The 13644-nt window shown below is 47.0% G+C and overlaps 1 protein-coding gene across 2 annotated transcripts in view; it reads right to left on the bottom strand.

The window, feature by feature from the left end:
• Positions 1–7224: 7224 nt before the first annotated feature.
• The window catches only part of LOC146776042 (fatty acyl-CoA hydrolase precursor, medium chain-like), a 762376-nt gene continuing 755956 nt past the window's right edge, over positions 7225–13644 (bottom strand). For both annotated transcript variants that reach the window (XM_085639201.1, XM_085639202.1), the window contains one exon: positions 7225–9043. In XM_085639201.1, coding sequence (XP_085495327.1) covers positions 8857–9043 — 187 coding nt within the window. In that variant the 3' untranslated portion in view covers positions 7225–8856. The remainder of the gene's footprint in view (positions 9044–13644) is intronic.

Here is a 13644-nt window from a genome sequence, read left to right as displayed (position 1 = left end):
TCTACCAACCTCAAATGCAGATCCACTAGGTATTGGGGGTCATCCGTGTTTGGGCCATAGAAATCAACACATACAAACTCTATGCCTGAGCATTTAAGCGTGGCCATCACCCACCTTCCTGAATCGTCAGTACTAGAGGCCATCAAATCCACTCTCGATCCTTTCCTATTATAGCAACAACTTTCGTATACTCTAATGGGTTAGATGATACATAACTTTCTATCCAGTTATATTTAGAAAACACCCCTCTACTCTCGTCTGCTGTTACATGGGTTTCCTGTATAATATAAACTTGAGCTTTTGAGGCTTCTAGGTATCCCATTATCATCCTCTGTCTATTTTTTGATCTTAAACCATTCACATTCCATGTTATGCTTTTTACTTCATTACCTCCTCTGCCATTATACCCTGTATCGATACCCCTTGTACCAAAGGTTCTTTATATTTTTCAACATCCAATCAGGCCCTATGAGCTATGTATTATATCGAGTCTGTCTAATGAGGACTATTTTTTTATTTTCTCCCTCTGCTCCCCACCCAGTCTCTCCTAGCTTTTTGATGAGCCTTGTAATGAAATAAAGAAACGTATCCTGATACCTGTCAGGTTTCCTAATGTTATCACAATTTCTAAGGTTGTACCTCTTTTCAGAGGACTCCCCTTGGAGAGACCCATCCCTTGATCATGAAGTGATTCTGTTATTATTAGGTTGACTATTATCCCATTTCTTTTCAGAAGAAGTGGATGCTTGATTTGAGTTCTCTTTTCTTCAGAACTACTCACCACTAGTGGTTTCCCGAGTTTGGCTCCCAAACTATCTATACCTAGTGAAGCATAGGTGTCTTTGATCATTTTTAATAATACATGCTCCTGATTTGCAGGAGTTGTTTCCCTTAGGCATTGGCATATAGCCACTGCTGCTGCTCAGCATAATTTCTAAGAGTTGGTCAAAATTACACATCAGTTTCATCCCCAAGTCCAGGGTAGGTCAGGCCCATACTCATTCTATATCTGTTTCAGTACTTCAGGAATAACTGATATTGTTGGGGTACCATGTATTCTACTGTATACTGCACCAAAGATTGTTTCCGTACATGGAAATACTGATTCCAACAGTGCCATTTTTTTAGCAATCCCGAAAGGTACTTGATCCTTTCTTGATGGGAACACACCCATTATTGCTTTTAGTGTTTGTGGACTAATTAATGGTGTGTGCTGGGTCCAGGCTAATCAGGGTGGAGCAGCTCTCACAGGTTGTAATGTGAGTGTTCACATGATGAACTGAACAATATGTATGTATAGCCTGACTACTTCTTTGTAAAGTGTACGCACTTCCCCTACTGGGAGTGTGTATATCTCAGGCTATGGAGTGTACCCTGCTAAGACCGGCCATGTAGCTCCTCCTATGCTGAGCAACCGAGTCTTACGACTGAAGTTGAGTGTTTTAGGTAGGGGTGGGCGACAACTTCCATTCCGCTTGCGGAAATTGCGACAATTCGACATTTTCGCGTTCCGCACGGAACGCAAAAATGTCGAAATTTCCACGATCCGCGAGGGAATGGAAATTAAATAAAGCACTAAGCATGGGCCCGAGTTGAAGCTCAAATTCAGTAATGCATTAATCAGCACAAAACATTTGGGAGCATGGAGGTGGCTTAGCAGATGTGCCATCTACCCATTTCCTCCCTGAAATGTTAGCTGATATACTTGATGGTGGTGTTTGCATCCTTCATTTTCTCGAGCTCAATCCTTGTGTAGAATTCATGAGCGTGGTTAAGCAGATGTCCCTTCTCCCCATTTCCACCCTGAAATGTTAGCTGATATACTTGATGGTGGTGTTTGCATCCTACATTTTCTCGAGCGCAATCCTCGTGTAGAATTCGTGAGCGTGGTTAAGCAGATGTGCCTTCTCCCCATTTCCACCCTGAAATGTTAGCTGATATACTTGATGGTGGTGTTTGCATCCTTCATTTTCTCGAGCGCAATCCTCATGTAGAATTCGTGAGCGTGGTTAAGCAGATGTGCCTTCTCCCCATTTCCACCCTGAAATGTTAGCTGTAATCCTTGATGGTGGTCTTTGCATCCTTCATTTTCTCGAGCGCAATCCTCATGTAGAATTCGTGAGCGTGGTTAAGCAGATGTGCCTTCTCCCCATTTCCACTGTGAAATGAACGCTGTAATCCATGATGGTGGTCTTTGCATCCTTCATTTTCTCGAGAGCAATCCTCGTGTAGAATTCGTGAGCATGGCTAAGCAGATGTCCCTTCTCCCCATTTCCACCCTGAAATGTTAGCTGATATACTTGATGGTGGTGTTTGCATCCTTCATTTTCTTGAGCGCAATCCTCGTGCAGAATTCATGAGCGTGGTTAAGCAGATGTGCCTTCTCCCCATTTCCACCCTGAAATGTTAGCTGATATACTTGATGGTGGTGTTTGCATCATTCATTTTCTCGAGCGCAATCCTCGTGTAGAATTCGTGAGCGTGGTTAAGCAGATGTGCCTTCTCCCCATTTCCACCGTGAAATGAACGCTGTAATCCTTGATGGTGGTCTTTGCATCCTTCATTTTCTCGAGCGTGTAGTTCCTGTGCTAAGGCGGTTCCTTCTCCTTGTCTGCCTCAGAGACACTGCTCTGACCCTTAAACAAGAGGCATGTGAACTGCATGGAAGCACCGCCCACCAGCGGTGGGCAACGTCTTCCCGCCATTTCCCCCACTATGACGCACAGCTGACTCGAGGAACCTCGGGGCCGTCAGCGCTGTGGCAACGTCACAGACACACATGGGCACTGTAGACAACTCTTCTGGCCCTTTACGCAGCAAAAGCACTATACATTTACCCAACGAGGTAGCACTTACTGATTAGCCAGGAGAAAGTACTCCAGTTGAGTAGAGGTATTGCACAAAACGGTGGCATCTTCTTGGGAAATATGCAGGGCAGGATTCATTCTGGCACGATGCTCCTGTCACGAAAAAGCCCAACCGGAAGGCGGAAGCACTAATCTCCGCGATCACGCGAAATATCACGAGATCGCGGAGATTTTGTGCCGTTTCGCGATATTTTGCAAAAGGCACTTCCGCTAATTCCGCCCACCCCTAGTTTTAGGGCATCTTTAAACCAGCTTTTATGCTGCTGGTAAGTTAACTGGACTTCTATGTCCTTGTATGGTATCCACTTCAATGTATTTGTGAAATAAATGTGTCTGTGGACCTGCAGTTGGGAATTTCACCCAGGAATAGAATACCACTCATCTGAACAACTCATGTTCCTCAATCACAAAGGTAACATGGCCACCTGTTGCAGGTAATCCATGTTCTAATAATTTGAGAGTTACTGACTGTCTGCAGTTTTCTGTGATGTTAGGAGCATTAGCAAATTCTTCTCCTTCCTAGCTTCCACCGTCATTTTTGGTTTCAGTCATTTTGAAGATGGTAAGTAATTTAAGAGTTAGGGTTTCAGCACGATAGGGAACCTCTAGTCCTTACAAGCTTATCTGAAACCTTCAGTCAATACACACGATGTGCCTGCTCAGCCGAGGCGGATTAACCTTCCCACTTCAGACGTCTCTGAAAAATGTGAGAGGGCTGTCTGAGAAAACAATATAAGAACCAAACCAACATTGGGCGCCATGTTGTGTAGTTCCTAGCACCACCCAGGACCTGCGTGTTTTGGCTGACCTAAACTGATGTCTTGGTGTGCAAAAAGACTCTGGACACCCCCATAGTATGAGTCAGCCATTCAACCAGCTAGCTCTGCAGTGCCACTACCACCCCCCTGTAATCTACAGTGGTGTATGTAGTCTCTGGCAGTGACTAAACATGACAACCCTGATTACTCAGTCTAGGAGAGTGGCATCGACTGCATAGTTGCCCCCAACTTTTTGCTGATGTTTTGACTGTTTTATGACACTAGCCAGGCTGTGGCCCTGCTATCCAGGACCCCAGCCTATCTGCTTCTTCTCTAAACTGATGTGAGTACCTTAGGTACCTTCCAATTGGATACTGAGGACACCCTATCAGCCCCTTGTAGATGGTACCCTAGGTACCCAGGGCATGGGTCCCTCAGAGGCCTACCAGGGGCTGCAGCACTTATTATGCCACCCCTGGGACAGCCATACCAAATGACACCACCAGACCACTACTGTAGTCTGGGTAAGGTGGTGCTTGCACTCCTTACAGGGATATAGGTATCCTGTATCTCAATTAATACAACACATATATCCTCCTCATAGGTCACCCCTAAAGCAGGCCTTGCTAATCCTACAAGGCAGGGTGCTGAGATATGTGTGAGGAAGGACAACTACCTGAGTAGGGCCCCTCCGCAACCTTCGTAAAATCATTGCTGGGTTGTTTGTAGTGTAGCCATACCATATACTCTTAACCGCATTATAAGTAGGCCTGGGCTAAAATTTTGTTCCGTTCGCGGAAATTGCGATAATTTGACATTTTCGCGTTCCGCGGAGAGTGTGAAAATGTCAAAATTTCCGCTTTCCGTAGCTTGGCGATAATTTGTTTCTTGCTCGCGCTGTAAAATAATACATTCTCACGCGCGCGCGATCGCCTTACCTGAATCCCTGCGTTCGCCGACAAGTTTTCTTGATCCGGTCGCGTTCTCCATGAGATGTTGGATTGTTTTTAGCCATTTGCGCTGTCTCGCAACAGTTCGCGCCCGCAATGACGTCATGCGTCGCGCGATCACGTCTTTCTTCTCGCGATCATGCACCGTGAGACAACTCAAAACAAGATGGCCGCGCCCGCGAGCAACCACATGGGTAAGTTGGCGACCCGCAACCATGCAGAAAATCTCACGAACATGCGGGAAAAAAAATTACGCATCTTCGCGATATTTCCGCTTGTTTGCGATAATTTTAAACATTTTCGCGATAATTTGCGAAAGTGGATTTCGCAAATTCCGCCCACCCCTAATTATAAGTATATCGCGATAGCGTGATAACTTGAGAATGGCTACACAGAACCATATCGTGTTTGGTGTCAAACATGTAGGAATCATACCCCCAATCCAGCCATGGGACTGAGGGCATGCTTCCCCCCTGCTAGAGGGGCGATATGGGAAAAGCGGCAGAATTTAGACACCAATTTAAAAGTGCACACATAGTACAAAATGGATGCTACCCGCCACCCACACGACTCTGGCTGCCTGTTGCTGGGCAGAACTCCACCCACGGCAGCTGGACAATAGGGATCCTGTTGCAGGGAGGTGTTCCCACCTCCCCAGACAGACTATGTGGATTGGAACTGGGTGGGTGCACCATAGGATGCCTTTCAGAGTTGCACATAGGCTTCCCCAGTGCCTACATTCTGCATACACCGCCTGGAACCGGTTCAGGGGCATCCTGTCACCTGCCCAGGCGGGAAACACACAAAGGGGAGAAGGTGTAGCCACCCTTTTCCCGCCTGACCTCTCATTGGTGGGCTCTGATCTGGACACTCCCCTAATCTTTGGATAAAGGTGAATACTGGGTCCCCAGAGCCTCCGATTATTCTTGAACTTCACAGACTTGAACTTCGACTTGCTGCCGCACAGCTACCTGAAGAAATCTCCCTTGGGGTAAAGGAGTTACTCCCCTGCTTGGCAGTCACCTGAAACACTGCAAGTGACCCGGTTGGAACCCCGCTGCTCCTACGGACATCGATGACTCTTTCCTACCTTGAGGTGGGTTTCCAGCCATCGCAGAGGCCAGTGAGTGTGCACAGCAAAGCTCAGCACTGTGGACCCCGTGGGTGCTGAGATCCCCAACACCCCAGGACACACCGGCCACCTCTTGCACAGCGCCCGACCCCGAGGAGTGGGGAAGTTGTGCTTTGGCCCATTATTGAGTTAACCTCTCAGCATCATCTGTGCCAAAGATCGATGCCCTAGCCCACTCCGGTGACCCTTGGGAGCATCTTTATGCACCCCAAATTGCTGCCTCCCATGGTCCCTTGTCTCTCAACTTGTGGGCCCTAGCGGAGGTCAATCTTCAATTCCAAGGGTTCCCCTGGTTGCTCTAGGCCTGCTCTTCAGTCTCCTTGCTGGAGATCTTGCTCAGACCTCATGGGTCTGCCCCAGTAGCAGTATTGTGTTTCTTGCATGGGCTGTGGTTGCCAAGGCTTAGTGCATCCAATCTGGACACTAACACTGCAGCGCCCTTTATCCTTTGTGGGACAGACGCCCTCCAGAAGCTGGCCTTCCTTGACGCCTCCTGGACCCCGTGGATGATGATCCAAGCTACACCTCTTCCACCTGGAAGCACCCGACATAGAAGGGCTCCTTCTCTTGAGCCCCCTGGTCACTGTGCCGTGACCCAGACTCTGTCCTCTCTGCTTTGAGGTCCTTCTCTACAAGATCTACATTTTCATTCTTCACGACAACGACAACGCTTCTTGCTAGCAGCAGATCTTCACGTTTTGCCATTGAAAATCAGACCGCGACCCGACATCGAAAACGACCTATGCACCGGCATCCCTGGGGCAGGTAACAGTGGTACCTCGGTACTCTCGTGGGTGTGGGCTCTTCAAAAGCTTAACTCTAAAGTATTGAACTTGAACTCCTGCTAGAAGTGTTTTTAAACTTGTAATATTCAACCGCGACATTCTCCATAGGCTTTAATGAAGATCCCAACAGTAGCTTTAGCCACTGCACGCGTCTCCCGTGGGTCCCCTCCCTCACTACCTTGGGTGGTTTCACAAGGGGCCAGTGACCCTAAATGCCCTAGGATTGTCTGTAGGAATTGTCGTGGTTCTTATACCACTTTTTTGATATATGGTTTGGTCCCCCCCCCCCCCCCGGGGCCCTGTGATTCCAGTGCTATGTATTGTAACTATCAATGCTTGTTTAAATTGTATCTTCACCTCTAGCCTCATAAAGAGACTAGTGGGGTTATTCCTAGAATAAATACATATATTTTATATATATACCTGTGTGGACTACTCTTTCATTTGGTTATTCAAGAGGTTATCTATCGTAAAACAATAAGCTTAACACTCCTTCAAGACTTAGCCTGAAGGCTGCTCTCCACAGCTACCACTAGGATAGCTTTCTTTAAAGGTTGTCTTTAACCTATCACCATAAGAGTCGAATTGGACTGGTACAAGGTGTCTCCTATAACCAGAGGACAGCATATGCCAGGCCAACTTCTCACACTCAGGTATCGTGGAAACACTACGGTATCTTTCTCTCAGTCACTCGTGCTTACTTTTCTCAGGATACATAGAATGATGATTGGAAATGTTTCAATAATTATTTATTGGTCAAGCATCAGTCTAGTATGAAACATGTTAGCTGCGACAATCAAAAGACAGGAGCAGACAAATGCAATCCCTAGTACCAATATCGCAAAAAGTAGATACATTTCTACCATAGTGCTAATAAGATGAATAAAAGCATGTCACATAAAACAATAGCATTGGCATACTCCTACAATGTGTAGCCTACCTAACTATGCCTTGCATAGAGGTGTAGGTGTATCATGTATGTGTAAGTGCTAGGATATGTTCTAATGGAACCTAATGGAGCCAAGAATTCCCCAGGTAAGTGCTAACCCCTCACCTGATGGTTCTGAATGAAGGACCCTTTCTGTGCGTTGAAGATGCCACCCCACAAGGGATGTCAGGTCTCTGCCTGTTGAAGGATCAGCCTGCAGAATCTTGGTCCACTCTGGAAGGAATTCTCATCTGCCTGTCTAAGGGGGAGTGAGGGTCTTTTATATTAAAGTGGTCAATCCGGGGGGTTTCTAGAATCAATATGTTTTGAAAATATTCACTAATCCCCTGCTAATCCTTTTTGAAACAAACATGATCATGCACAGCTGGCTGTTGGCCATGAATGAAAAAAAAGTGGTGACCCTTGTACAGAATAAATCTACCGTGCCTTGGGACATGTTTATGTATGTCAGATTCAGGTATTAAGATATGGTACCAAGAGCCTGATGTCGGCGAGACAGAAGTAAGCTACTAGGTAAAAGGACACCTGTGTAAGACTGTTATGTCGTGTGGATGGGACACAATGTATGTAAACAGTATTTACATGATGGGACTAACCTAAAGGGCATGACAATCTCTGCAAAGGTTTCAGGGGTTGGGAATGTTCTTTTGTTAGCGTGTCTCTTTCCAGATATGCATTTTTTATGGAAGGCACAGTTGGTAGTTGTGGTATGCAGTGGGTTGGGATTTTGAGGACTTTCTCCTTTAGTACTGTTCCACTTGGTATACCATAGCATATGGGAGCATCCATAAGGTTCTAAACACAGTGAGACTGAAATCCTCCTTTGGGCTGCGCAAAAATATGAATGATACTTTCTTCAAACAATAGTTGAAGATGACTGACCTAAATAATGTCTGATTCAAAGATTTACCTGCTGTACATTTTTGGGGTTGATGAACTTAACTTTGGCTGGCAACTAATTATGTCTGCAGTTGCACCTAAAATACATGAAGTGCATACACATGCATATAAGGATGTCTTGGTTATAAACATCTGATCTTTTCAGTTTGAAAGATTCATCAACCTTTATACATCATCACATGATGCGACATATATGCTTTTTCACAGAAATTATGTTTGGGTAAATATGGTAGAGATGATCATAACTTTGGGAGGTTTCAGGGTCAGTCTGTGGTCTTCACTCTGATTTGCATTATACAATTTGATATTTCGCCAACGGTAAACATTTTGAAAGCATAATTAACACTTTTCCAAGAACATGGATTTCCTTCCGCATGCAAAATTGTTCTAGTTTACCATACAGTATTTTAAATACTGCCAAAATAAACAGCAAGTCAAATGCATGTTTTAAAAAAAACAGGACTGATTTGATTACTTAATCACAAATTCAAGCTTCTTGTTATCCATTTGATTAATTATAACTCTGCGTGCTCTTTCTTTTGAGCAGAAACTGCATTCATTTTTTCTGGCAGTGTCTTGCTCCAGAACATCACTCTATGATGATGGAGTTGTTTTCCTATCTTCTGTTGTAAGCTTATCTCAAGGTATTGCTCTTCACCGTTATAGACTGGCCACTCCGCTAGTCCATCACCATTGGGATTTCTGCAAATAGAATATTAAATACGTGATATATTTGAAAACAAATATTTTTAAACCACTTCAGAGGAGATAAAAGTTGAACTGTTCTGGCAAAAGAGGCAGCAGGATATGGAAGTACAAAATGGACTTGGAATATCTTTAGAATGGGAGTGCTGCTGTCAATGTTTTGACACTAAACTCAAAGGGATTGTGAAAAAATCCATGCACCAAACAAAGAACATGTGCAGCCAATAAGCGAAACACACTGAGAAAGAGTGGTAAGGGTGTAGTATGTAGCTGGTGATGCATTTTAGCACACACTGTCGCAAATATATTACTAATGTGCTGTGTGGTACTGCACTCATTAAAAGACAGCACATTTTCCAATAAAATCGTGGACCAGTCTTACTGATCTAGAGCACAACCGATACTGTTCGGGTTCCAGTGGATATTTATCATTTGTGCATCACCAAGTAAAGTGCCTAGATGTGTTTGTATTCTATTCAAATCTTTGTTTCTGTCCTAGTACAGAATGCAAAAGCACTTCATTAGTCCTTCACTAACTGATGATATATTTTGAGATATTTGTACGGTTCATTTATAGGCATTTCAATTTTGTATTGCTTTAGAAAATTACATCCTGCAGCCTTTCCTTTCACATCAGCAAAATAGTCAACTGTTTACTTTAATGAAATACTCACTTTGCAGTCAGAAAAAGAAAGCACACATTTCCATGCTAAAAGAATAAACAGCAATTTGTCAGAAGACCTAGCCTGATATTTGACCTCTAATTTTGAATGTGCAGCAAATGAGACAAAAAAAACAAAATCTAGGGCCTCATGTAGGTAGCCAAATACCGGTCGGTAACGGCCGATTTTCGGTAAATATGCCGTTACCGACCGGTATTCAGACAAGTGAGATGTAGGAGTCCCAAAACCAATTTTCGGTAAATATGAGGCGGTAAATACCGATTCATATTTACCGAATTCCAAAATACCGATTCAGAGTTACCGAATACATAATTAACGAATCGGTAAATATGAAGTGGTAAATATGAAGTGGTAAAAATGAAAATGACATGTAGGAGCACTCGGTAATTAAGAAATCCAAGAAAATCGGTAAATTAGAGTCGGTAATTAACACGGATTGAAAGCAGGTGGTAACCATCAACAATGCATATGAGCAATCCCAAAATGCTACAGCGTGGACAACATGGCCGCTATGTACGTCATTGCAAGGCGCCTACGTCTACAGGCAGCAGGACTGAGGGTGTGGCGACGGGAGGAACAAATCTACAGACAGCGCATCACACTATTCCAGCTGACTGATGCAGAGATACATGAGAGGTACAGGCTAGACCCCGAAACCATCATGGACTTAATCAGGGACCTACAGCCACTCCTGGACCATCCAATAAGAAGGGCGCACGCCATACCCCCACATGTGCAGGTGCTCTGCAGCCTACATCTGCTGGCATCCGGCAGTTATCAGGTGGTGATAGCTGCGGTGGGTGGGGTATCCCAGAGTTGCCTGTCACGTTTCTTCAGGAAGTTCCTGGATGCCATGATGCAGAGAATGCACCACTACATAAGCTTCCCAAACACACAGGCTGCACTGCAGAAAACAAAAACAGACTTTTATCACATGGCACAGTTCCCCCATGTCATCGGCTGTATTGATGGTACACACATCCCAATCTGTCCACCAGCTGATACAGAGCACATCTACAGGAACAGGAAGTCCACCCACTCCATCAATGTGCAGGTGATCTGTGATGCAGGGAACATCATCACAGATATTGTTGCAAAGTTTCCTGGGAGCACCCACGACTCTTACATCTTCCAGAATAGTGGGATCTACACACGACTGAGTGCCGGAGAATTCGGAGAGGGATACCTGCTAGGTAAGTAACAGTGACGCCCCTTGAAACCTGCAAATCATAGTGCATAGAGGCATGTAACTGATGGTTCCCTTTTACTCATCCAGGCGACAGTGCATATGCATGCCGGTCATTCATCCTCACTCCCTACCTACACCCAGCAACCCAGAGTGAGAGACGATACAACGTGGCACACAAAACAACACGCAATGTGGTGGAGCGCACGTTTGGACTACTGAAGAGCAGGTTCCGCTGCCTGCACAAGAGCGGAGGCGCACGCCAGTACAAACCCATCACCTGCTGCAAGATTATTGCCACTTGTGCAATGCTGCACAACCTTGCCACGAAAAAAGGTACAGATGTGGAACTGACATATTTTGAGGACAACGAGGATGAGTCAGGCCAGCCAGAGGGCAACGCAGCTAGAGTGCCAACTGCAATCGATGGGAGAGAGAGACGGGCAGATATCACATGCAACTATTTCTGAGTAAGTAAGGGGACACAGCGAGTTGTGAGAAGTCCTGACGTAGTTTTAATGTGGCACCACGCCATGAACACATGAACAGGCCAATCTGGCAATATACCATCTATACAAGGAGTATGTCCAGGGTTACGTCACCCAATGGGAAGTGGCTAAGCAGGGCTACATCAATGTTTGCGCATACGCGCTGCAGTGGTGGATTGCACGGCCTGTGCATCCTCACTGGAGCCAACCCCAAGCCGCCTGCTGCTCCTGCGTGCTTCTGGGACGGGGGGTGTGATGCTGCTGCTGGTGTCGATGCTCTCCGCAGCATCCCCTGCAGCAGTTGTCGACGCCTGACTAGTCAATAGCACCCCTAGTGCACTTGTCACCTGCACCATCCCCCGAGACAGGTCGCTGCAGCACTGTGTTAGGCCCTCCTGCATCGTCACAGAGCGCCGGCACAGTAGAGAAGTCGCAGTTGCCAGACGGTTGAGTGCCCTGCTGGTAGTGTCCCTTCTCTGGCGTTCCCGGCGCCGTGCTTCGATGTCAGCATCTAATTTGCTGCACAACTGCTGGATTGACTGGGACATGTCCCGAATGCCCGCAGCCATGCCGCTAATGTTGGTGTCCATGTTGACTAATGTTGTCTTCATCACCCGCATGTGCCTCTGGACTGACATGACTGCCTTTGATTGCAGGCGCTGTTGCTTCAACATTTGGCCCTCGAGCCCCAAGAAGACACCATGGCCGTCAGTGGGTGCTGGTGGACTCTGGACACGCGACCTGCGGCGCCCTCTTGCTTCCGTCTGTGCTGCCTGTGAGGTGTGGGGCACAGTGGCATGGCTCCCTTCCTGGGGCCCGGTGCGGTCTTCTGGGCCCATGCTGTCGTCTGACGAGGTGTCTAAGGCTCGTAGCCTGGCTGCTGGACGCCTCCTCATTCTCACACCTGCAAGCGGAGATGTGGCCGGTGATTCGAACATGAGTGGCGATGCTGGCTCTGGTGGTGGTGATGCTGGCTCTCGGTGAGGTGATGCTGGCTCTGTGTGCGGCGAGGCTGGCTGTGTTGGTGGTGCGGCTGCCAGTGGGCCTGCTCCCTGGTCTGAACTGGTGCTGGCTAGAGGTGATTTATGTGGCCGGTGTGCCGTCTCTCCTGCAGCATGCCCTGTCCTGCATGATGTCACATCTGTGGACAGAAATACAACATTGGCTCAGTGTCCCCGAAGGGCTGCATTGCAAGCGTCACAATAAATCATTTCACATTCCAATATGTCCCCTGTCTCCTTGTGCCTCGAGTGCGTGACATGCCTTGTTGCCCTGTAACATTTACGTCATGGTTAGTGTTGCCCTGACTACATCTCCCGGAATGCATTGCCTGTCTGCACTGACACGTGTGGACTGCAGTGTGATTCTCGTTTCACAATGGGGGATGTGGGATAGGGGTAGGGGGGGCTACATTGCAGTGCTTTCGTCTTACCCTGGTGTGTTGCGGCTCTGGCAGAGCTGTCGGCGTCCCCAAGACCCACGACGCTCTCTTGCTCGATTGTGGCCGCCACCAGCTCCTCCAGTTCGGTGAGGGCAGGTGCCCTGTTGGTTCCACCTCCGGTCTGGCTGGCCTCCTTCTGGATGTCGCCCATCTTCCTCTTGGTTACAATCCGGAGGTCATACCAGCGCTTTTTGAGGACCTCAATGTCCCTGTGGGTCACTCCCACTGCATTGACCTGCGCCTGGATGGCCAGCCATATGTTGCGCTTTTCAGCCTCAGGCACTTGCAGGGATTGCCTTCCAAACAGCTTCTGGTGCTGCTTCACCACCTCCTCCACCAGCACCTGGAGTTCCTTGGGGCTAAATTTCAGCTTCCTCCTCCTTTCCCCTCCGTCTTTCTGTGTTCTCTGGCTGGACATGCTGTTCGTTTACCCGCTCGCACATGCAACGGCTCCCTGCCTCTCCTCTGCACTCCAAGCTTCTCCAGGGTCGGCTAATTATGTACACCTGCCTGGGTGTGGCCACTTCGGCTAATTATGTACACCTGCCTGGGTGTGGGCACTTCCTGGTTGGGTGGGCTGTCGTTGCACTGGATTAGCTGTTTCGTCAAGTCATGTGATTTGATTTACCGAATCCGTACATACCGATTCGGTATTTTCCGATTCGGTAAATACCACCTCGGTATTTACCGATTCGGTAAATAACACCTCGGTATTTACCGAATCGGTAAATACCACCTCGGTATTTACCGATTCGGTGAATTCCGATTCGTGATTACCGAATGTTACCGAATCGGTAACT

This window comes from Triturus cristatus, chromosome 12, assembly GCF_964204655.1.
Source record: "Triturus cristatus chromosome 12, aTriCri1.1, whole genome shotgun sequence".
In the NCBI taxonomy this organism is placed as follows: Eukaryota; Metazoa; Chordata; class Amphibia; order Caudata; family Salamandridae; genus Triturus; species Triturus cristatus.
The sequence above is the reverse complement of the archived record's forward strand: the minus strand, read 5'-3'. Positions and strand labels throughout refer to the sequence as shown.